The sequence below is a fragment of the Cryphonectria parasitica genome (assembly GCF_011745365.1).
Source record: "Cryphonectria parasitica EP155 unplaced genomic scaffold M406scaffold_3, whole genome shotgun sequence".
NCBI classification, from domain to species: Eukaryota; Fungi; Ascomycota; class Sordariomycetes; order Diaporthales; family Cryphonectriaceae; genus Cryphonectria; species Cryphonectria parasitica.
The window spans coordinates 5,128,793-5,151,070 of NW_024468911.1; the positions used below are offsets into that span (position 1 = coordinate 5,128,793).

Genomic DNA, 22,278 nt, shown 5'->3' on the forward strand with positions numbered 1-22,278 from the left:
CGAATTACCTTCCATCGGGCTTTGCAGTGCGGGCAAGCTCAATAAGGCAGTGCTGCCTGACAATCACTTCGAAGTTCTGAATACTTTTTCCGGCCCCCCTTCCGCTGCTGCAAGGAGGCCATGACGTCCGGTCGTTGAACCCTGAAAAACTGTCTCCGCATTTGTGCATAGTAGCGTCCTTTGCAATGGTTGGCAGCTTGGCAGACGTTGGTATGCCCCGTATTGGTGTGACGACGTTTGAGTACTTGGTGTACTATGGCATACTGAAGTACCCTCAGCACTGTACTTGTATTACACAGTACTTGTAGTTGCAGCCTTTTTTGACGTGCCCTGGTATCCGTGACGGGATGTGACTCAGCTCTGCACGCTGCCCTTGACTCAGGGTCGTCGAGCTAATAAGACTCCCGTGCCGGATTCTCCGTCTAGGGGAGGGGGGGGGGGCCCTTGGTGTTCAGGGTGTTTTTACTTGTGTTTGTTTCAGTTACACCTCGAGATCGGCGCGTTGCGTGACCTGTGCCAAGAAGATCGCCTCGCTCACTCATCAAACCATTGACGTGCTGCCCTATTCAGTCCATCGTCAAGTACATACAATTCACCTCAGTCACCCAGTCCTGCCAGTTTTCATTTTGGTAGGCTGTGGTGACATACATAGTGCAGCACAAACTGTTCTGTGGATGATAGATTCGTGTGTGCTCCATGGGTGGGGTTCAATGTTTGGCAGCCTTGCAACGTAGTGCGCGCTGGGGGACAAACCCTCTCTTTTTTCGGGATCTGTTCCATTGATCGACACTGTTCCATCCCTGTCGTTCGAGTCATGATTCAACTCGGTGGAGCATATTCTCTCACTGCGTACTCTCGGCTGCTACCATAAACTCGTATACCATAGTAGTCTTGCCGTGTTGTGCTATGGAATGTTCTCGAGAAATTCTTCTTCTCCTGGTTGCGAACAAATAAAATATCATAAATAAAATAAAAAAAACCTCACGTGAACACGATGCCACCGTCGACCACCTGTGTCTGTGCTGTGATGAAGTCGCTATTCGGGCTGGCAAGGAACGAGACCAGGTTGGCCACGTCTTCTGGCACACTCGCCCTCTGCATCAGCGTCACGTCCACAAACTTCTTCATCATTTCGCCCTTCCTGACCGTTCCGTCGCCTCTTTTCGCTGCCAGGTCTGCGTCAATTTTCTCCCACATTGCCGTGCCCACAATTCCTGGAGCGTATGCGTTGACCGTAATGTTGTGTTCGGCCAGTTCTATCGCATATGCCTGCGTGAGGCCACGCACAGCCCATTTTGCCGCGCTGTAGTGCCCTAGCAAGGCAAAGGGCTTAAACGCTACAATGGATGCTGCGCCGATAATCTTGCCCGGGGCGTCAGGCTTGCAGGTTCCCTGCTCGATCATCTGGCGAGCTCCTTCGGCGTAGCAATTGTGAACGCCCGTCAGGTTCACTGCCAGCATGCGGGCGAAGTCTTCTTCCGAGAGGTCCAAAAGTGACTTGACCTGTACAATACCGGCGTTGGCGATCCTGATGGACGTCTTGTCAGCTGGCTAAAGGGTAGTTCGGTCGTTCATGGGGAAAGACGAAAACACAAGGCAACAAGTATGATCACATACATTGTGTGAAGCGGACCCAACTCCTTGACGCTCTTCTGTACCATCTCCTTGACCTCCCCCCGCCTGCTGACGTCCGCAATGGCAGAGCAGCTCTTTCGACCCATGGATTGGATCTCCTTCACGACCTCATCACATTGCTTTTCGTTCGCAGGAACATCATTAATGCAAACATTGTATCCATCCGAGGCTAGCCGCAGGGCGATGGCCTTTCCAATGCCTCGTGCTGAGCCTGTCACGAGGACACTCTTGCCGTCTGTCAAGTTTCGAGACGGGGAATCTGGCGCACTCTGGCTCATCCACCGAGCCGCGGTGAGCTTCTGCCAGCTCTGACCTCTCGTCGGCCTGGGTAGAACGCTGGGTCTCAGGAACAACTTCATCCTGCGAGAATTGGAAGCAGAGAGCAAAGTAAGAATTCAAGTGGATCAGCTGAATTGTAGCTAGCTATTCCGCAAGGACGGCATGAAGAGTGGCAGGTTTTTATGTACACATGTCTCCCCCGCACCAGTGACGCGGAACGTCATGGCCATCGGGATACCGTTTCGGTTCAATTTTATTGTAATGGAACTCGAGGTTACACGATGCACACCCCGCACGCTGCTGCCGAGGATCGCTTCCTCTTTCTGCCCAGATTTTCTCTCAGATTCGGCAGTGGAAGCTGTAGACGCGGGATGCCAGAGGTAGATACAACTTGTCCGTGAGGTGCTACTTGAATACTAGCTAAGACTACGAGTCTAGAAATACTTGGTCACGAACTGACGATGAATCAAAAAGCGCCACGACAGGCCCTAGTCCATAGGGCAGTATACTGATCAGCTAGTGGTCTTTCAAAAGATCCATCATCTATCTCTGTGCAGAAATGTGTGGCTCTCTGAGTCTATCTTGCCATCATGATTCGTCTTCAAAAGCCGCAGAAGTCGACGCACATATGAAGTGATGTGTTGACCAGAACCAGGAATGGTGATTTGTGGTTCTGACTCCCATCCTTACACAGGGGCTGGAGTCTCTTCCCGGCCCATTTCCCTTAGAGGACCACATCTTCACAGTTTACTATCCTTCCAAACTGGCTTCCGTCTCTCGACAAATGACACCACACCTTCGACGAGATTCTCGCCTGCATCCATCCGTCCATACATGCCCCTCTCCAGCAAGTCTGTCCCAACCTCGGGCCCCAGAGGCTCCCACCCAAGTCTGAGGCCCTCACGGCTCACAATGACAGAATCAGGACTATTTTCTGCCAGCTCTGCCGCCCACCTCAAGGCCTCTTCCAACACCTCTCCCTTTTGGGCCGGCACGACCTTGTTCACCACTCCCCACCTCTCCATCTCGCCAGCAGAGTAGTGTCTTCCCAAGAGAGCCATCTCAGCCGCCCTCTGCCTTCCAACCGTCCTGACCAGTCTTGGCAGGGCGCCGGCGAGGGCAATCACACCCCTCTTGACCTCGGGCAGGCCAAAGACGGCATCCTCGCTGGCGAGGATCATGTCGCAGTTCAGTGCGACCTCCATGCCGCCGCCTAGACACAGGCCGTTCACGGCTGCAATGACAGGTTTTTTCCCACCGCGGTTGCTCAACCCCGCGAATCCCGAGGCGACCCGCATCTTGCCGCCGCTCTGCGCATCTCTTGCCGTCCTCGCTGTGTCCGAGGCAGCCTCGTTCCGGACAGACCACTCCTTGAGATCGGCACCCGCACAGAATGCACGGCCCGTCCCCGTCAGGACCGCACACCGTAGCGAGGGCTGGGCGTCGTACCAGCGCCACAGGCTATCAAACAGCGGATGGGACGTGGTGGGGACCGCATTGAGCTGTTTGGGCCGGTTGAGGGTAACAAGGAGGATCTGTGGGGTGGGAAAGGTGACGAGGGTGTTCGGCACAGCCGGAGGGGGCGAGGTGAGAGCCTCTGGGAGGGTCATTATGGTAATTTGATAAGAGAGGGCTCGAGCTCAAGAAGGATATCAAAGGAAAAGGAAGGGGGGGAAACAATAGGAAAGTGCCGGTCGATAGCGATTGTGTTCGAAGGAGCAGTAGCAGGAGCCGCAGCAGCAGGAGGAGGAGAACTCGTCAAGTGAGTTGCCTCTGGTGGCTTTTTGGTCTGTGAAGAGAATCAGTCGTGATCAAGATGATTTGGCTGATGCTGGAAGGAAACAGAAGCTCAAGCTTAGTCGCAGTAAATAAACCTAAGTAATCAACAATACGTATTTGGTTCCAGGACTGCAGTTACCTCGGCTCCAGGCGCGAGGAGGGGAGGGGGGCCTACAGGGGTTCTCCGCAGGCGCCCACCACCACTAAACTAATCACCATAGCACTACTACGCTGTCTCACTATGGACGCTGGAGTACAGGTACAGTAGTCCTGGTACCGAGCCATTCTTTGGTGCGGCCCGCGGCAAAAAAACACACCTGCGCCATCACTCGTAGTTCACACTGCAGCGATCCTTGTGTAGACGTTGTGGTTCCTACTTATGAAGGTATTCCTAATCTCAACCTGCTGCCTTATGGTCTCGTATGGAACTTCCACCTTTAAAAAAGGATATCGCGCATTCAGACCCATCCGCATCATTCATTGCACGAGCGCCATCAGCCTCGGTCAGAGAAGCCTGTTCGCTATGACAAACATAAACACGGTTTTTGTTTACGTGCTCTCGTTCCCTGTCCAATTCACTTTTTTCTTTCTTTTCTTTCTTCCTTCGCAATCTTAGCCCTTCCTCGAGCAGGTAGTGGTCATGGTTCACTCCTATAATTTATTTGCGTGCAATCCATGGCTAGTGTGCAGCAGGTCGACGTGCGGCTGTGTGGTGGACGCGCAGTCCTTCTTGTCCTCCTCTCAATGTAGCCCAGCAGTAGAAAGACAGCCAGCCCCTGAGTCCCGGGACCATTCTTGTCCTTTGCCACCCTTCCAGCGTGTGATTTGTGTCAACGCTGTCCCCAATGTGCAGACTAGGCTGGTAGGCCCCTCTTCTCGCTCTCGGTGAAAAAGATGACCATCCTCCATAACTTCTTGACCAGATCGACCGCATCGTCTTCGAGCGGGCCCTCGAGTTCCTCGGCCAGCTCTGCGGGTTGAGCATGCTTGCGCAGATGCTCCTCGACAACGTCCACCAGCAACTGCTCTTGTACACCCAGGTACTCGACCACCTTCTTCTCAATAAAAGGCCGCAGCTTTTCTGTGATGATCGAGTCCTCGAGATAGTCCCACTTGACATCCCACGCCCAGAGGCCGTCCTGTGTGGCGGGGATCTCCTGTGCCAGGCTCTTGACCGCGTTCTGGATCTCCTCCTCAGTCATGGCCTTGGCATCGGCGATCGGCTCGAACTTGATCGGTACAAGCTGCCGTTTTGTGGTCTGTTCCTGCTCCTCGTCGTCCAGCAGACCTTCCACCTCGGCCATGGTCCTGCGTTGAGGTCCTGACCGAGCTTGTGCCTTCTGGGCAGCAGCACCAAGAGATAGTGTAAAGCGTGCAGGAGCAGCGGCTGTAGCAGCCTGCCTCTGCTCCATCTCCTGGGCCTGCTGGTTGAGGAATGAGTCGGCCATGTCCCGGGCCTGCTCCATTTCGGCTGCTTCCCTGCGCCGTTGGGACTCCTCTGCCCTCCGGTCCGCCTCATCACGTCCTTCCTCTTCGCCACGGTCTTGTGCTCGCTTCCTGGCCCAGCCTGCACGATCGCGGTAGTAGGGATGCGACTTGCGGCTCGCCTCTTTCTCGTCGTCCCAGTTCTTCTCGCGCTCAAACTGCTCCTCCTTGCGCCGGGCCAGGCCGTCGTCCTCAGCCTTCTCCCGATCCGTCTCCCGTTCCAGAGCAGCAGCACGCTGGCGTTCTCTATTAACCCACTTGCGCTCTGCTTCCAGGTACAGTTTGTCGTCCTCGGCCTTTTGCCTCGACAGTTCCCGCTGGTGGAGTTCCTCGTCGCTTGCGTCCGTGTCCTCGCCATCGCGCATGTCACCATTTACTCCATTGACGAACGCTACGCCGCGACCCCCTGCGCCACGTGGACCTGAGGGAGCGTTAAGCACTCCTCGCGGGCCGAGGGGGATTGAGTTCGCGCCCGGCGACGGGGAATCCAGACGGGACGGGCGCGCGCCATTTCGTCGGCGCTCCATCTCTTCCATTTCCTCTTCGCGTCTCAACCGCTCGAGATCTCTCCGGTTGCTGCGCTCTCGGAAGGCTGCAATCTCCTGCGCCACAACCTCCCGCATCTCCGCTGGGATGTCTGCCAGTTCGTCCTCCTGCGCCAGCGGGATGTTGATCACCTCGACGTTCTCGCCATTTGCGTTTGTTCCATCACCCATGGTGGTGCCCCCTTCTCCATCTTCGGCCTTGAGTAGGCGTGGGTAGAAGAGATTGCGCACAGCCTGCTTGAGAGAAGCCCTGGCGGCTTCCATCCTCTCCTGCTTGCCGCTGTTGTCGGTTAAATTTTCCTCCCACGTCTCCAGGTACTTGATTGTACTCTCGTCAACGGCGACTTGTAGTTTGGCCTTGTCGATCCCGTGGCCGTCGCCATCGCCGTCGCCTTCGCCATCGCTATCAGGGATGGGACCGTCCGTGGGCTCTTGCTTGTTGACTGGCAGCTCGATGTCCTTGAGGAGCTCGACGGCGACGGAGAGGGATTCGGTATCATCGTACTGCGCGAAGCCAAAAGTCTCACCCTTGTGGTCTGTGAGGTTGGACTTGGCCGAGTCCCAGCGACGTAACCTGCCCACCAGGTTTAGAAATTTCTCAATCCCCTCATCGCCGCCTAGGCTAGCCGGTACCTTGTGCAGGAATATCGTGCGCAGCCGCTCTTCTTGTGTCGGGGGCTGTAGTGCCTGCATGCTCTCTCTAACAGCTGCACGCGACTGCTCAATGTTGCGCTCAGCACCGACACCAGGCCGGTTCCCACCCGCCGATGGAGGCGCATCGCTCTCCCTGCGGCCAGGGCCTGGTGCAGTTGCTGCTGCTGCCGCTGCCGCTGAAGGCTTGGGAGGCAGGCCACTCGCACCGAGGCGAATCACGGGGGCATTGAAATTTATGTTGGGCAGGTTCGGGGGCGGCTGGAAGGAGGCGGATAGTCCACTTGGTCGATTAGCTTGTGTGGCAGAATTGGCTTGCTGGACACCTGGAGGAGGTGCCAATCCAGGGGCAGAGGACATGCCTGGTGGAGGACCTGTACATGTAGGCTGTCAGCTGGCTGGGATCATCACAACAGACGAAAAGGAAGGAGAGCTGTCTTTACCTAGACCTGGCGGAGGGGCCATTCCAGGCGCGCCGCTGGAGCCGGGAAAGGCACTGAAGGATGGAGGTAGTCCATATGGGTTACCTGGAGCTATATCGAAGCGGTCCGTCAGCAAATCATCGTCACGATCATGACTCTCCTGCTTTCTCCTTTCAGAATACCACCGACCTCCGTATGGATTGAACGCCATGGTTGCGCTGCACTGGTCCTCTTGCCTGGTTCCGAGCGTCACCGTGACCTAAAGTCTGGACCACGATCGGATTGTTCTGCGCGTTGACAATGGGCTGTCACTTTATAATTCGATTGCCCAGCGATAATAGTTGGTGGCTGATGGATTCGGTCTCGGAGTAAGAAGACGCCCTTTCGAGGTGTGCTGGCTGAAGTTGGGCGGTTCGCAACAGCAGAAGCAAAGGCACGGTTGAAGTTTGTTTGTTGCGCCGCCGCCACGGAGGACTTTTTGGAGAACGGGACCAGGCCCAATGCGGCTCAAGGGCCCCCCCTGCTACTACCATAACATCATAACATGCAGCGCCTGCAGCAGGCTAGATTACAGTGGCTCAGGGCCTAGGACAGGGGCAGGTAATCCAGGTAATTCGGTTACCGTGGTCGTGTGCATAAGCCTAGTGCATATACTTATCCGCACGGGCAAAAAGTTGTTGGCTAGAATCCGGCACATCAAGCTTCCTTCCTATTGTCTGTATCTGTATCATCACCTCCACCTCCACTACCTCAACACCTGTTGCGGGAGAAACTCGGTGCGGGCCAATGATTGTGGAGCAACACCTCTGCTGTTCGTGCAACACCTGCTCCCACCTGTCAACGACATACCACACGCGTACTGACTCGACCAGCAGAAGATGGAGCTGCGATCATATCAGACCGCCGTCCTCATAGGACGCGCCGCCTCGCGATGGGCCACATCGACTGCGCTGCCGACAAGCTCAACGTCGTCCTCCATTGGAGGCCCTGCGTCCCATCGATACTTCTCAGCCACTCGGCAGCGATCTCAAGAAGCAGACGCACCTGCTCCCCCACCAAGCAACTCCTCGATGGCCAACATGGCCTCCTACATGAGGCAACATGAACAGCAGCAGAAGCAGCAGCAGCAACGACAAAATCAAGTTTCAGGGCCAGGAAGTGCCACATCTTTCGCCAGCCGCTCCATTTTCCAGTCCAACGACACCTCCTCAGCAGCCTCGGGTGCCTCCCTCCTCAACCCTTGGGTCGCTCCCCGCTCAAACACCAGCGCCCTCCCCCGATCCTCTCAGAGTGTCGTCGACAACAACATGGACGGTCTTGGCCTCTCTTCCTGGTCCTCCCCGACCGTCCAGGATTTACTCACCAACCGGCAACACCTGGGCTACGAAAGGCCTGCGGATGTTAAATACCGACTGCGACCCGTCATTGGGCGCACCGTGGAGTTACAAAACGGCGTTGACGTCGCGCGGGGCCTCGCCATACTCAACATGAAGTGTTCGCTCAACCGCGTGCGTGCTGATCAGACGAAGCAGCGGTTTCATGAGCGAGGCGGGCTCAAGAGGAAGAGGCTGAGGAGAGAGAGGTGGCGAGCAAGGTTTAAGGAGGGGTTTAAGGCAACATGTTCGCGAGTGAGGGTTCTGGCCAAGCAGGGCTGGTAGATGCTGAAGCGTCGAACTTGTACCATTACGAGTGTGCGTCACGGCATTTTCTCGGGATGCTATGTTCATTGATAGGGCGGCACCATCTCCTGACCAAGGTTATTCTCCCTGAGCGCATACATAAAACTCGTACATTACGCATAGACCGGGGAACAGTCAATGATAGATCTCGCTTTTCCTCAGTAAATGTCAAATCTCTTGTGTCCAAAAGTCAACATCGTATATCTCTCATGTGTGTGTGTACTCGAGCCTGTAGACGGAAAGCCCTCTTCTCCATTGGGACCAGTTGCAAAAGCAGCCACCCGCCCCCGGCTTTAGCCTCCCTCCGTGTTCCTGGATCTATGATCGTCTTCACGAGCTCCAAAAAAGGGCCAGACAGTTGCGATCTAATCCATTCAAGCTGCTGCCACAACATCCTGGTTCAACTAGTTCCCCCTCATCATTGTATACTATACTATGCTATACTTCGTGAGGTTTCGTAGCGAGAAAGAAGACCTAGAGAAAGTTTCAAGAGTAATCATGTAGATTTGAGATTCAAAATGCATTTGGGTATAGCAGTTACGCGGGGTCTTAAAGATTGTATGTTATATAATGAGATTGGAGGTGTGAACAAGTAAATGATGGGTATACTCTTATCGGCTCTACTCTCTCTTTTCCTCTCTCCCCCTCTCTCCCCCCCTCTCTCGATCGATCAATTCTAGCAATGGTGAAGGTAACTGATCTTTCACTTGCGGACTCCATTTTGTACCCTGAAAGTGACCAAATTAGCACGCGAATGAAGGCTCCAGACTGGTATCTGCTGTTGGTCTGCAGATGTTCTGCATACCTTGACGTCGTCGACACCGTGACCGTGGCTGCGGCACCACATGCATTACATAGCGACCTGCGACGATAACCTAGAATAGTGGCCCCGATTGGGTAAATCCTTCTCTGTAATGAGCAGGCTTTCGCCCGTAGATTACATACACTGAGACAAGGAATGTCAGCTACAGAAGGTGGCGAGCTTCCTCGCGGTGGAGAACATGCAATAAGTTGTGGATTGGAAGTGATTGAGCAAGACTGGATATATAACTTACGAGGGTGGTAGACACGCATATGTCTTGATGTGACGTCCTCACGGATTTGTTGTTGGAAAGCGGGGATTTCATCGGGAGGGATCCCGGCGGACTGGAGCAGCTTGGTAATACTCCCTGGGAACTTGAGCATGTTGAGACAGTCTGTAAATCGATATTAGCATAGGCTTGGTAGTGTGATGAGGTAATTTGTATAAAAGAGTTGGAAATAATGGTATGTAATGGTATGATTCAGGAGAAAAATGTGCTGTTTAAAAGGGGGAAACAAGACCTACACCACTTTCCGATCTTCTGGTCTTTCGGGTCGACCGGCCACCCATTGACAGGAGACAAGAATTGCTTCTCGACGACGTCAACGAAACCAGCCTCGATCATCCAGGCCTTGAACTTTTTTGCTGAATTGAAATCTCTTCCCATCTGATAGCCTGCCTGAAGGGAGTATTGGAAGCTTTGCAGCAGTGCCGATCGATTGAGGACCTCAGCCGCCGCTGCATCTGACGGGATCAACTCAAAGACACTCTCGTGGAACTCAGCCCCTTGAGATTCCCCATTAGCTCAGTCGGCGCGATGCTTCGGAGCACGTTGAAAATAAGGGGCATAGCCGAGAGATGACTTACACCCTCCGGGCTTTAAATGCTCAAAGACTTTAGCGATCATGCCCTTGAAGTCGTTGAAGCAAGTGAGCATCAACCGCCAGTGGATATAATCAAATTGCTTGTCAAAAACCCATTGCTCCTCGCTGTCCTCCCGCTCGAAAGTACAGTTGGGAGGTATGCCGTCTTTTGGTTGAATCAGACTAAGATCCGTGCCAATAACGCTCGTCTGCGGATTCTGCTTCGCAAATTCGATGGCCCAGATGCCTGTTCCAGTCCCAATATCTAGGGCATCGCTGGGGTTTCTAATCGGCGCGATGAATAGCCTGTTACCCAGAAGGAGTTTCCACCAATGGTGCTGAAGGTCTAACAAAGGATGGTTTAGTTTCAGACGGTCCGCACACTATCAGTCATATGTATCTTATGACGGAGAATGTCGCACCTAGACGATCTTGTTCGTCCTGCGCTTGTATGTCAGCACTTGTCCGCTTGTCTGGAGAGGAGGGGGGGCATTGCGCACACCGTCGTTGGGCAGAAGATATTCTGAACAGGGAGGTAGCAACGAATCAGCGACTGACAGCCAGTGACAAGCAAAATGACACCACTATTGCCGTTCCACAAACTCACTTCCCTCCCGATAGGCATTGTATAGCCTGCCGTATTCCTCGACCGAGAGCGCATCTGGGATCGTGGAGCCACTGTCCTGTTGATCAGCATCCAAAGACTGCCCTTCTTACATTGAATACAACATGTTTTAAAGGGGGACCCACGTCGGCTCACGCAGAGAGCTCCTCCCTGAGCCTACTGATGTCCCGGAGTGGTGGGACTGCTGGGACTGATGGGAATGGTGGGACTGGTGGGATGGTGCTGGCGACGTGGCGTCCATGACGCCTTATGTCATGCGAAAGAAGTGACGGATAGAGAGGGAAAATCAATCAACGATGCGAAACTGTAGGCGCTCTGGGTGGTAGAAATGTGCAGAAGCAATCGGTAGTGCTCGTACTTTAGCGAGTGAAAATGTCGTCGGCAGTGAAGAGGCCCTTCGCCTGTTTCGCCGAGGCCAGCATCCCCGCTACCGCTCGGACGGCGTAAAATGCTCGGATCGCGGATCTACGCATCCGCACTGACACTACCAGAATAGTGTCCTTCTTTGACAGGCCAACGAGAATGGCTGGACGTGTGGAAATGGACCCAGAAGGTTCCGTCTGGGCCGGCGTGCAGACCGCTCCCCTGCCATCCGTCAACAAATTAAGCATGGGGCCGACTAGGGTTGCCGAGGAAGTGTTTTTGCAAGTCTAACTACCAGTTGGATCAGCATGCAGAAAAAGCGTCTACCGTAATCATCAATGCTGGTGCATGCATACGTAGTCTGCAGCACTAAGCTGTATAGGTCGAATACCAATTCTGAGTACAAATTGCCTTGCCGAACCAGTTTTGACTTGCAAGTGAGCAGTAGGCTTGAACCTTACAATCATAAGGCCCATGTAGTGTGCTGAATGCCAGCCATCTGAACTGTCTCATCTCTGGGAATACCAAACCATTTCTTCTTCTTCTTCTTCTTCTTCTTCTTCTCTAGAGTAGTCACACAGGGGCAGGATAATATTGAGAACAAGTCGAGACTACAATAAGGATGCGTTCACGCAGGCTGGCTATGGCTAAATTCTACTACGGACACATTATTCGCGCTCGGAAGCGCCTCGAATAGGCGTCGTCGGTGGGCTTGTTTTGATCTTAGGCCGGCTTTTAAAGATAGACTCGTAATCCGCGCCAATTGAGTCGGCTTCTTTTGCTATTAATTGCTCCAGCACGACCGTTGAGTTGCTGTCCGCTGCTGCACCGTCATCCCCCTCCGGATCGAAATAATGCTGCCGGGCGATCGACCCAGTCCTCTGCCTGACCGCCCACTTTTCTGAACGTTGTCGCTCGAGTCGCGCTCTCGCTTCCGCGGCCTCAAAGTTGGCCATCGACCTACGTGTGCGTGCAACGAGGTCGTCTTCCTCTGCAGCCACAACTTCCGAAACTTCCGATAGTTGCAGGGCCACTGCGTTTTCGGGGATCGTGGTAGGTGTAGCTGGCTTTCGTTTGGTCGGCGACCGGGAAGTAGTTGTCGCTCGCCTGCTCGGACGTGTTGGGGAGTGATTCTCTATCTCATCTTCATCGTCCAGCCCAGCACTTGCTCCACGCACCATTGACAGGCGGGTCCGGTCTGCGAGGGAGAGCGTGCGACGTGGTCTGGGTTGTTTGGCTGGAGAGGGCGAGGCGGCGCTCATGGACGCTAGGATCTGGTCTGCCTGCTGCTGTGCGGGACAAGGTGGTAGCTCCTCGGGTGACTTCGTACGGCGGGGTGGTGAGTTGCGGGGCCCTGACGACGAGAGCGAAGGTGAATTGCTTCTTGTCGGCGAGCGGGCAGGGAACGGCGACGAGTCCTGTATTTGATGTATTGGTGGTGAGGCACGAGGATGTGGCGTATCTAACTCGATGAATTGCCGAGGTTTTGGGTGTTCTGTAGGAAATATCTCGGTCGACTGAGATTTTGGCAGGAAAGCGTGCAAGCTAGACAAAGGCTGCGGCAATTTTGGCCTCGAGCGCCTTTGGGTGTGCGTGATGAAGCCTGTGTCCATCTCAGCCGGACCCCCCACTACTTGTCGTGATGGAAAGCTTAGAGGCTCGCCTGGTTGCGGAGCGGGCATCTCTGGTGGCTCGTCTTCAAGTTCGCTGAGCTCGGAGACAGGCTCGTCTACCTCTTTCTGACGGCTAGTTGCCGGAGCCGCTTGCACAGGTATCTTCATCGGTTGCCAGCGCTCATTCGAGGTACTAGAGATGCGGGGTCCTGGTGTCTTGGTGACACTCGAAAGTTCCATCTCCATATCCTGGAGGAAAATGCTATAATCATGGCCGAACCTGGCCGCCTTGCCGGCTGCCAGCTTCTGAGGACTCGTTCGGTCAAGCTGAAGAGACTCATGTATTCCGAAGGCGAGGTCGACGCCCTTCTGACGATCAAGGCTTGCGGAATCAGCACTCCGAGCCTGGTCGGTGTGGTGACCGAACATGTCGCCCCTCAGCTTCTGCCACCTGCTCAGCCTTTCCTGCTGAGCGCGCACTCGACTGTCAAGCTGGTCAACCAATCGGCTACCCTGGCCGTCGAGCTCTTGGAGGCGATTGGACCCCGTGCGACTCCAGACGCGGTCAAAAGGCATATTCAAGAAGTTGTCCCTATACGAATTTGAATCGCCGGACATCAGAGCCTCTTGCCACTGTTCATCCCCCGCCCAACTGTTCCTCACAGTGCGACGGATTCCTGACTCGTTATCTCCGGGAAGATTCACGAGGTGATGCCGGTCCTGGATAGCTTTTCGGCGATTCGAGATGCTCTGCTCTTTCATGTCAAGTAGTTTTGCCAGATTCTTGTACTGTATCCGGGAGGCCGCCTTCTGGTCCAGCTTTTTCCTCAGGGACACCTTGTGCGCCAGTATCAGTATGTCGAGATCGGCTCGCTCCTTCCGCAGACCACGATTCTCAAGAGCCAGGGTATGCGCGATAGCAGGGCATGTGTTGCTATTGAGCTTCTGTTGGCCAATCACCTTCTTCAAGACTGCAGAGGAGAGGACGGCGAGGACCTCCTCCAGTCTCTCGCCCTTGCACTCGTCCAACATTGTCTTTCGCAGTATGGCATCTCGGCCTAAGACGCCGTTCTTCTTGAGTTGTTCGAGGGATCGGAGTAGGGCGGCTCGTAGATTTGTGGACTGGAGCTGATCGAGAGGTGGGAAGAATGGTTTCAATTTCTGGTACACATTAGCAAGTAGAATAGCCACATTCTCAAGGTATGCAGACAAACATTTCTGGCCTCGTCGGGGTCCCAGAAGACGAAGAGCTGGTAAAGGGCCCACTCGACGCACTGGATCCTCTTCTTCTGGCCCTGCGCTGCATCCTTGGTAGAGATGAATGTCGAGGCATTGATGTCAGGCCAGTCAGGCAAGAGGTCAAGATCCAGAAGGTGTAGGTTCGTCAGGAAGAGTGAGACGTTGGGAGCAATTGAGTTGGAATGGTGCTGGGCGGTGCTCAGTCCGGCGTTTGCGGCCGGAACACGTGCTAGTCCAGTGCGAGAGGCGAAGGCACCTTGGTGATGTGTGGCGGCCATGACGGTCTCAAAATCATTGTGTCAGAGTCAATTTGAAGAGCATCCTGAGAGGTGGGCGGCTGTCCTCGTCGTGTGATGGCAATAGTAGGGCTTGATTGCGACCAAAGTGCGATGTAGTATGCCAAGCGCTGTAATCACATCACTGACCAAAGCACGATGTAAACAAGCCATGGGGGACCGGGTAGGCGCCGCTAAGGGCAGGTGGGGGGAGGGGGGCTACGCTACAGTTGGCAACCCTGCCACGTTGCCCCCTCGGCCCCCTCCACAACACATCCCTGGATCCCTGCACCAGCCCAGAACGCAAATCCAAACGCGTGCTATCAACTCATAAAAGGAGGTTCCTTACATGTTCGTTGTTGTTATCGGTTTCTAACACAGAGCCCTTTCATCATCAATGTTCCGCTCTACCGTTTGTAGGATACGCTTTCTGAGAACACTCGGTACAGCAGAGGCTTCTGACTTGAACTTTCTTCCCTAATGTCCGATGCTCTTGGTGCCAACATAATAATTGCCATGGCCACGGCCTCCGCGACTCTGCCGAGACTGTCATGAGCATCTTCCACGGTCAACCCCTTGGGCAGGAGGTCATTAGGCTTCAATCTCAGAAGAAGGGGAAGTAGGAGAAAGAGAGGAATATCAAGAACAAAGATTGATATGCAATTCAGAAGCCTATTCAGAAGCCTAATTTAATTACACGTCGACCACACCTCCCGTGCTCAACGCTCTCTTGACAGCTTCAGCCACCTTGACAGCAGCCAGCCCGTCTTCTCCAGTACACGCTGGCTGCTGCTCCCCCCTGAGCACACCCACTACGTTGGCAACTTGTAGCTCAAATGGCACCTTTGCCCTCTCATCATCTGATAACAAGTCCTCCAAAATCTCTGTGACCTCTGTCACTTGGCTGTGCCATGACTTCTCTTGGCTGTCAGAGTAGAAGGATCTTTTCAAGTCTGGGATGCTGAGGGTCCCTGCTGTGCCGAAGATTCGATAAACATCCCGACCCGTTTTTGCTATCAGTGGATTCTCTCCGGTGCCCATCTCAAACGAGTGCTGACTGACTACCGCGTCGCTCAGCACAAAGGTGCCAACAACGCCGTTGTCGAAATGTAAGAGGATGGCACCACCCTCCTCAGCATCATAGCCACGCCGTTTCGGTGCTTCAAACGCTGCCACACGCTTGACCTTGCTGTCCAGGAGATAGTGAAGTACATCAATATCATGGATCAGGTTGATCATCACTGGTCCACCCGCCTCACGGGTGCGATGCCATTCCGTAGGTTCATCGAAGTACACCTGGGGCTTATACAGCGCCCACAATCCAGACACAGCCGTGATGAGGCCGAGTGACCGCTCCTCGCTAGCCAATATGCGCTTCGCGGCGACCACGTACGGGTTAAAGCGCCTATGGTGCCCCGTCAGGAGGTGCAGCTCTTTTGCGGCGGCGTGCGCAATGAGGGTTTGTCCGCTGGCGCTGTCGGTTGATAAAGGCTTCTCGCAGAGGACATGGATACCCGCCGAGAGCAGTTCGGTGGATAGGTCGGCATGCGTGTCATTTGGTGAGCATACGATGGCGATATCTGGCTTGCTCATGGCTGATTGGACCATGGACTGCACTGAGGGATAATACCTGGTCCCCAGCCGTATAGCTATCTGGATAGCAGTTGGGCTAGGGTCGACGATGCAGGCAAGTGCAGCATCCGGGTTTTGCTTGACTGCTGATGCATGGCGGGGTCCTATGGCGCCAGCACCGATGACGGCGATCCTGATTGGTTGGCGTGAGTTCGTATCCATGATGAAAAGATCCAGTCTGGGGACCTGGGCTTTGTCGCAATGGCAGATGTGAGAGTCGGAAACAATGAAAAAAGGTGTAAAGATATGGTCTGTCCTCTGCGGGGGTTCAACCATGGTTGTCTAAGTACATACGTAGTAGATGCAGTGGGTATGGGCGCCTACTTTCAATAGCCGAGGGAGTCAGGCTGCGGGCTAAACCTTTAACCAATTCTATCTTAGCCACCAACTCAGCTGACTCGATCAAACATGCAACAGGTAAATTGACTACCTCTGATGACAGCGCTATGATGTCTTGCAAAACCAATGAACAGAAGACGACTTATCAATTGAGAAAAAACCAACACCTATGAAACATGTCTCTTGCTTTGACATAAGAGAACAATCAAAGCTTGGTGTGAGGAGAACAATGCCTTGTACAGTAGTACATACCCCTGCTTCCATGATTAGATTCCTCCTCTGTTTATCAACTCCATATAGTCACAAAGAAAGTGATAATAATAGGCCACTCCGCCCTTGTTGAAGATGGAAGAATACAATTGTATTCATAATCAAACCCGAACAGAGATAAAAAGGATCAACCCGTCGCCATACCGGGGAGAGAGAAAAAGCAACCTTTATCGATCTTCCAATTGTCCTTCAACACCTTTCCTCATTTTTTAGCATCTTCATTATCATCCAATAAGACTCCCCTCATCATACACAAAAAAGCCATCATGTGTCAGGAATCCACTTGGAAGAATGTCTGCCCCGGCTGCGAGGAGACACACCAGTTTGAGAGGAGGCGCAAGGTCGAGCGCGGATGGTGCACCTACGCCCACCGCGTTCAACAATTTGGCGCCTGCGGGCGGGTAGCGGAGACCTTGGCTCTTTACGCTGGCAACATTGAGGCTTTTGCAATTCGCCACCATCTGGACACAGATGATTGGGCTTTGGTTGAGCGCTTCAGGTAGGTTGAGAAAAGAGAAAAAGAAAAGAAACAAGACAAGAGATAAGAAAGCGGCAAGAAGAAAATAAAAAAGACTAGAGAGAATTGCAGAACTTATAGAATAATTACCTCTTGGATCATATCGCATTATTAGGAGCAAGATTTCAATATAGATGTATTTACATTATATAAGAGTTTCTTGTAATGATACACTTTGATCCTAGCTATTCTGAAGTCAAATAAAGACTGAATTTAGATATTTATCTTGATCTGCTAGTAAAGATACTTTAGGTCTTCATCTTCATAATATTGGCACCACCAATGTAGTGTAGTATGCAAGCCGTCCCTGCCAGTCTTAAGCTGCAACGTGTTAGCATTCTTCATTATCTCCAGTGTGCTTCTCCCACACAGCTGTTGTCAAGAGCAACTGTTGTTCCTTCCATGGATCTTCCACCTGTGTCACCACCACCAGAGAGAGTTGCGTTTCTCTTCTTCGTCGAACGGAGGAGCCTCGAGCCCGCAGCGATCGCCATCGAGTTGCGCTTGTGCCACACGAACGGCTACCCACGTGTTATAACCTCGATCAATGCTGCCATTGTTCTTAGCATTATCAAGACACTCTACAGCCCATTTATCCGCCTCGAGAAAAGTCTCCATGTCGAGAACCTTCTTCATGGCCACGAGACGCGCTGAGGCGTTTCGTTCACGCTTCTCAAGGTCCATAATAGAGCGCACAGCCGTGCGCAATCGTACCCGAACAACCTGCTGCCTGCTCTCTGGATCGACCAATTCAGCCTCGTTTCGACCAAGAGGTAGGGTCAGACCAGCAGCGATCAACGCCGACAAGTCTATAGGCGCACTGAGGTGGTCTTCGTCCCCAGTACGCACGAGCAAAACGCTGCATTGCTTGAAGAGGATATCGCGTTGCTCTGTTTGGACTCTGCTTCGTCGTAAGGCTAGCTATTTATCGACAATAATAATCACGGAGCGATAGATGGGCCCCATTTCGCAACCGTGCTCAATCCACGTATATGGATCTCCGGAACTGATCGGTCTATTCTGGGCATTCTGGAGCTTTTCGCAGGTGATCTTGTGCGTGCAAACGGTATCTCTCGTGGCACCATGTGAGCCAGGCTGTCCCTCTAGCACTATTGGCTTTGCGAAGCTTCTCATCTGTTGGAGATTCGGTGTCTCTCCGTCGTCGTGGTGGACCTCCAGCCATGCTTCCAGCAGAGCTCTTCCTATGTAAGGACAGCCGACGCCAAAAAATACGTCCATCTCATCTCCCTTGTCCCAACACCTGCCGTTGAAACAGCGCATGAATTCTGGCTCGAAATAGACGGCAGTTGCTTGATTCAGCCACGGTGGCCAAAGCAGACGTTCTTCGAGTATTAGCCCAGGGGGAAGAGCATCACCATGAATCAGATAGGGAACATCGGCGCAGCCTATAAGTCGAAGGGGGGGGTTTTGGGCCGGGGTAGTTTTGGGCCACCCTGGCCACCCTCACCGCCTCTTCAACCCCCTTTAGTTCGATAGCTATTACTCAACCAATTTTGATCCAAACAACTTCATCTTTCTAGCAAACCTTTACCTGACTGTTATGAAGCCCTATTCCGAGTTTGAGCTAGCCCAGACTGTTGAGGCTGTCAGAAAAGGCAAGTCTCAGCGGCAAGCCTCGAGGGAATGGGGTATTCCAAGGAGTACTCTTCAGGCTCGCCTAGAAGGAGAGGAATCGCATAAAACAGCCCACGAAAACCAGCAAAGGCTCTCTATTGATCAGGAAAGAAAACTGGCTAAATGGATCCTGATTCAAGAAAGCTTAGGCATTCTACTAAGCTATTCAGAACTTAAATACTTTGCTCAGCAGATCCTTGAGGTCCAGGGAGACTCTCAGGCTCTTGGAATGCAATAGACTCAGGCTTTTTTGAAGAGAAATCCAGAGATAAAAATCAGGAAGACTCGCTGTATTGCCTCTGAGCGAATGAATGAAGCTATAACAGAGATAATACAGCTTTGGTTTCGTTTTTTTCAACCTTCCTTATATTCAAGTTATCAAGCCAGCTAATAGATGGAATATGGATGAAGCTAGCCTGATAGAGGGCTAAGGAATGAATGGATTAGTTCTCAGAGGCTCCTCTTCATATTCAATTCAAAAAAAGAACTCTGGTTCAAAGGCCTGGATCTCTTTTCTCGAGTATATCTCTACTACAGATGCTTACCTCTTCCCTCTGGTAATTTTCAAGGGCTAAACAGTACAACAACAGTAGTTTCCTCTTGATTTGAAGCCTTTTGAGAGCTGGCAGTTCACAGCTACTCAAACTGGATAAACAAATAATAAAATAGCACTTGAATAGCTGAAAAAGATCTTTATCTCTCATAGCCAGCCAGCAGACCCCTCAGAAGCTAGACTGTTAGTCCTGAATAGCTATAGCAGCCATAAAACTGATGAATTCATATAGCTTTGCTTTCAAAACAATATACTGCTTATTTACTTGCTTTCTCATATCTCTCACATTCTTTAACCCCTCGATCTAGGGATCTTTTCATCTCTTAAACGAGCATACAGAAAGAAAGTTAGCAATATGAGCTAATAAGAGGATTCAACTATTGCAAGCAAGCGGTTATTCCTCAGGAACTATCATCTAGCTCAACTGAAAAGCCTTTCAAGCCAGAATATCAGATCTGGATGGAAAGCAACTAGTCTATAGCCTCTCAGACTCTCAAAAGCTCTTCTAAGCTCTCTTCTCCTCGAGAATAGTCAATCAAGCTGTTAGACCCAGTCCAATTCAGGCTCAGCACAATCAACAGCACCTTATCTTCCCCTAAAAGCCTCCTCAAGCCAGCTAGTCCTCTTTTCAACTCCTTGAAAAGCTAAATAGCTGTATTATCAGCTGCTAGAGAATCAGCAATAACTTCGAACAGAACTAAGCTGCTATATGCTATTTAAGAAGATAAAAAAAGCTTATAGGAAGAGAAACTTCGAGTTTGCTAAGGCATTGGAGGAAAATAAAGCGTTGAAAAGGCAGATTGAGGCTCTAAGGCCTAGTAAAAGAAGAAAGGTTGATGTGAACCCGAATTCGAAGTTTGCAGGGATTAAGGATATATAGAGAGCTTAAAACGCGATCAATCGCTATGAGGATAGTCTGAATGAAGAGAGCGATATCGAATTACCTACTGATGAGGAGGATTGAATCGTAGTGGGTGAATAGAATAGATAAACAGTATATATATATATGGGTGTGTGTATTTGACGAGGGTGGCCAGGGTGGCCCAAAACTACCCCGGCCCAAAACCCCCCCCTTCGACTTATACCACTTTGGCAACCATTCATCCCCGAGGCGATGCCGGAGTCCCGACAAGAGCCTCTCTTGGTAAGACCGTACCAACTCCTGTCTCATCCTTGCTTCGAGCTCCGCGCTGATTGGCTCCGGTGTTGGCCCGGCGTACCGTGGAGTACAACGTTCAATAATGAATTTCAGGGCGTTTTTCCATGTATCAGGCTCCACGCACGGCTTGCAAATACTAGCCGACAGTGGTGGTGACGAGTCGTCGGAAGTTATGATCTACCGGGTGAACCGTTCCCGATAAATCTCCTCCCAACTCTCAATTTCATGAGACAGATTTGGGTTCTTCATGTCCGGTATCGTTGCATCCACATGACAGTCAGCTTCGAGCTGGGGAGTTCTGAATGTTGCGAGAGAGATGCACATTTTGCTGCCCCAACGATGCTCCGAAATTCAATGTCCAAGGCTGACGCAGATTATATCTCAAAATGACAGCGCTCTCTTGGCTGGGATGGAAATACTGAAGAATAAGCTCAGAAGAAAGTATTGTATGGACTAAAAGCTCTTGAGAGCCAACTGGCCTCTCGAGCTTCATGAGTACTTATACTTATAACTATTTCACATGCGAATCTGGTCAGAGCTAGACTCCCACCCACTTGGGCGCTAGACTGTCAGCTGCTTAAATCATTACAATTTCTGGCTGGCTCTGAGTGACCAGAATGTTAGTCTGTGGGCTGTTCTTTGTGATGACGAGTGCACAAAATGGGTTGGTTTGGTTTGGTTGCATTGTCCAAAGAAAAGGATTGACGTTCCGGGACAGGCGACATTTCCATAGCCACAAATATATGGAAGGGCTGAAAATGCAGAGGTCTTCATCGAAAAAGTGTGTAACCCACGGCGGTTCCGGAAGGTCAGCTGGGTGCGAGGGGCTGAATTGCAGGTGTTAACCTGGGGGGGTAATGTTGGTGACCATTGCCTGCGCTGCCAGGGTCCACGATGACACTGGTGAGTGATACTAGTTTGGCCCGGGTCAAGAAAGAAACCAGCTGTCGGCCAGCTGGCACCAGCAGGGGCATACACTTGAAATTCCCGCTTTGCATGAGATGTACAATCATCGCCTCGCAAAATTTCAATCGTGAATCACTAAGCCGGTCTCCAAAAGACTTAAATCTACCACCAAACAACATGGCGCTTCAGAAATCCAACTTCAGAGTTCCAAAGTCTGCAGACGAACACGTCACCATTTCGATTGTCGACACACCATGCGCCGCCGAGGGGTTATCACTCACGACTTGGAGCTCAGCCGGCATTCTGTCAAATCTGCTCTATAAGCTGGACATTGATAAGTTCCAACTCGGACAAGAGGACATTGGTTACGCTATCCTCGAGCTCGGCGCCGGCACTGGTCTGAGTGGTCTATCTGCTGCGACAATATGGGGCATGAGAGCGCTGCTGACAGATTTGCCAACCATCGTCCCTGGCGTGCAGGCCAACGTGGACCTCAATATCGATACCCTTCGGGACCATGGCGGATCAGCGGCCTGCGGGACGCTTGATTGGACGCAAACTGATGTGATACATCTTCATTCTGCCACCCAAGAGGACGCGGGTCATTTCACAGTAGACGACGTCAATGGGTTTCCTATAATACTTGCCGCCGATACCATGTACACTGAAGAGCATCCAAAATTGTTGAGTCAAACTATTCTCAGGTGTTTGCGGCGCTCTCCACAGTCTAAAGCGATCGTGGTGTACGCTATGAGAGTCGCATACATTGATTACATGAGAGAGTTTTGGGAACTTATGGAGGCCGGGGGGTTGATGGCGGAACAGGAAGGCAGGGAAGAGATTGACTTGCGAGAATGGGATGATGAGAAACTACATGAGTGGAGTGTGTGGAAATGGAAGGACCTCTGATTTGGAGACGCATACAGAAGACTACTGTGAGAGCATGCCAGGCATCAGAGCGTACGGTTTGAATTCAGTGTCAGATCATGAAACGCATGCAAAATCTATGATC

The 22,278-nt window shown here is 52.2% G+C and overlaps 9 protein-coding genes across 9 annotated transcripts; 2 read left to right on the forward strand and 7 right to left on the reverse strand.

The window, feature by feature from the left end:
* Positions 1 to 981: 981 nt before the first annotated feature.
* On the reverse strand, positions 982 to 1,913 carry M406DRAFT_252068 (3-oxoacyl-reductase; the record flags this gene model as incomplete). The annotated part of the gene is made up of 2 exons (XM_040916811.1): positions 982 to 1,528; positions 1,618 to 1,913. The coding sequence occupies 2 exons, from the start codon at positions 1,911 to 1,913 to the stop codon at positions 982 to 984; spliced, it is 843 nt and encodes a 280-aa protein (XP_040779094.1).
* Positions 1,914 to 2,552: 639 nt separating this feature from the next.
* Positions 2,553 to 3,535, reverse strand: M406DRAFT_355839 (ClpP/crotonase). Its single transcript, XM_040923276.1, has one exon. It carries the CDS (start codon positions 3,522 to 3,524, stop codon positions 2,655 to 2,657), a length of 870 nt encoding a protein of 289 aa, XP_040779095.1. The 5' UTR covers positions 3,525 to 3,535; the 3' UTR covers positions 2,553 to 2,654.
* Positions 3,536 to 4,212: 677 nt separating this feature from the next.
* On the reverse strand, positions 4,213 to 7,128 carry M406DRAFT_80617 (uncharacterized protein). Its single transcript, XM_040926005.1, has 3 exons — positions 6,986 to 7,128; positions 6,818 to 6,907; positions 4,213 to 6,736 (listed from the first exon to the last, which is right to left on the reverse strand). Exons 1-3 carry the CDS (start codon positions 7,005 to 7,007, stop codon positions 4,548 to 4,550), a joined length of 2,301 nt encoding a protein of 766 aa, XP_040779096.1. The 5' UTR covers positions 7,008 to 7,128; the 3' UTR covers positions 4,213 to 4,547.
* Positions 7,129 to 7,875: 747 nt separating this feature from the next.
* On the forward strand, positions 7,876 to 8,454 carry M406DRAFT_329169 (uncharacterized protein; the record flags this gene model as incomplete). The annotated part of the gene is made up of 1 exon (XM_040920404.1): positions 7,876 to 8,454. The coding sequence occupies one exon, from the start codon at positions 7,876 to 7,878 to the stop codon at positions 8,452 to 8,454; it is 579 nt and encodes a 192-aa protein (XP_040779097.1).
* Positions 8,455 to 9,053: 599 nt separating this feature from the next.
* On the reverse strand, positions 9,054 to 10,871 carry M406DRAFT_106901 (uncharacterized protein; the record flags this gene model as incomplete). The annotated part of the gene is made up of 8 exons (XM_040915212.1): positions 9,054 to 9,203; positions 9,281 to 9,421; positions 9,531 to 9,671; positions 9,803 to 10,063; positions 10,145 to 10,486; positions 10,643 to 10,663; positions 10,748 to 10,818; positions 10,858 to 10,871. The coding sequence occupies 7 exons, from the start codon at positions 10,869 to 10,871 to the stop codon at positions 9,351 to 9,353; spliced, it is 921 nt and encodes a 306-aa protein (XP_040779098.1). The 3' UTR covers positions 9,054 to 9,203; positions 9,281 to 9,350.
* Positions 10,872 to 11,823: 952 nt separating this feature from the next.
* M406DRAFT_229560 (uncharacterized protein) lies at positions 11,824 to 14,153 on the reverse strand (the record flags this gene model as incomplete). The annotated part of the gene is made up of 3 exons (XM_040915810.1): positions 11,824 to 12,113; positions 12,936 to 13,902; positions 13,956 to 14,153. Coding segments are annotated over 3 exons (1,455 nt in total), but the record flags the coding sequence as incomplete, so codon positions are not given.
* A 795-nt stretch (positions 14,154 to 14,948) lies between these two features.
* M406DRAFT_40927 (uncharacterized protein) lies at positions 14,949 to 16,049 on the reverse strand (the record flags this gene model as incomplete). The annotated part of the gene is made up of 1 exon (XM_040924150.1): positions 14,949 to 16,049. One exon carries the CDS (start codon positions 16,047 to 16,049, stop codon positions 14,949 to 14,951), a length of 1,101 nt encoding a protein of 366 aa, XP_040779100.1.
* A 1,384-nt stretch (positions 16,050 to 17,433) lies between these two features.
* On the reverse strand, positions 17,434 to 17,878 carry M406DRAFT_70234 (uncharacterized protein; the record flags this gene model as incomplete). Its single annotated transcript, XM_040925324.1, has 2 exons — positions 17,434 to 17,822; positions 17,863 to 17,878. 2 exons carry the CDS (start codon positions 17,876 to 17,878, stop codon positions 17,434 to 17,436), a joined length of 405 nt encoding a protein of 134 aa, XP_040779101.1.
* A 3,376-nt stretch (positions 17,879 to 21,254) lies between these two features.
* Positions 21,255 to 22,175, forward strand: M406DRAFT_70235 (uncharacterized protein; the record flags this gene model as incomplete). Its single annotated transcript, XM_040925325.1, has 2 exons — positions 21,255 to 21,263; positions 21,456 to 22,175. The coding sequence occupies 2 exons, from the start codon at positions 21,255 to 21,257 to the stop codon at positions 22,173 to 22,175; spliced, it is 729 nt and encodes a 242-aa protein (XP_040779102.1).
* Positions 22,176 to 22,278: the final 103 nt, after the last annotated feature.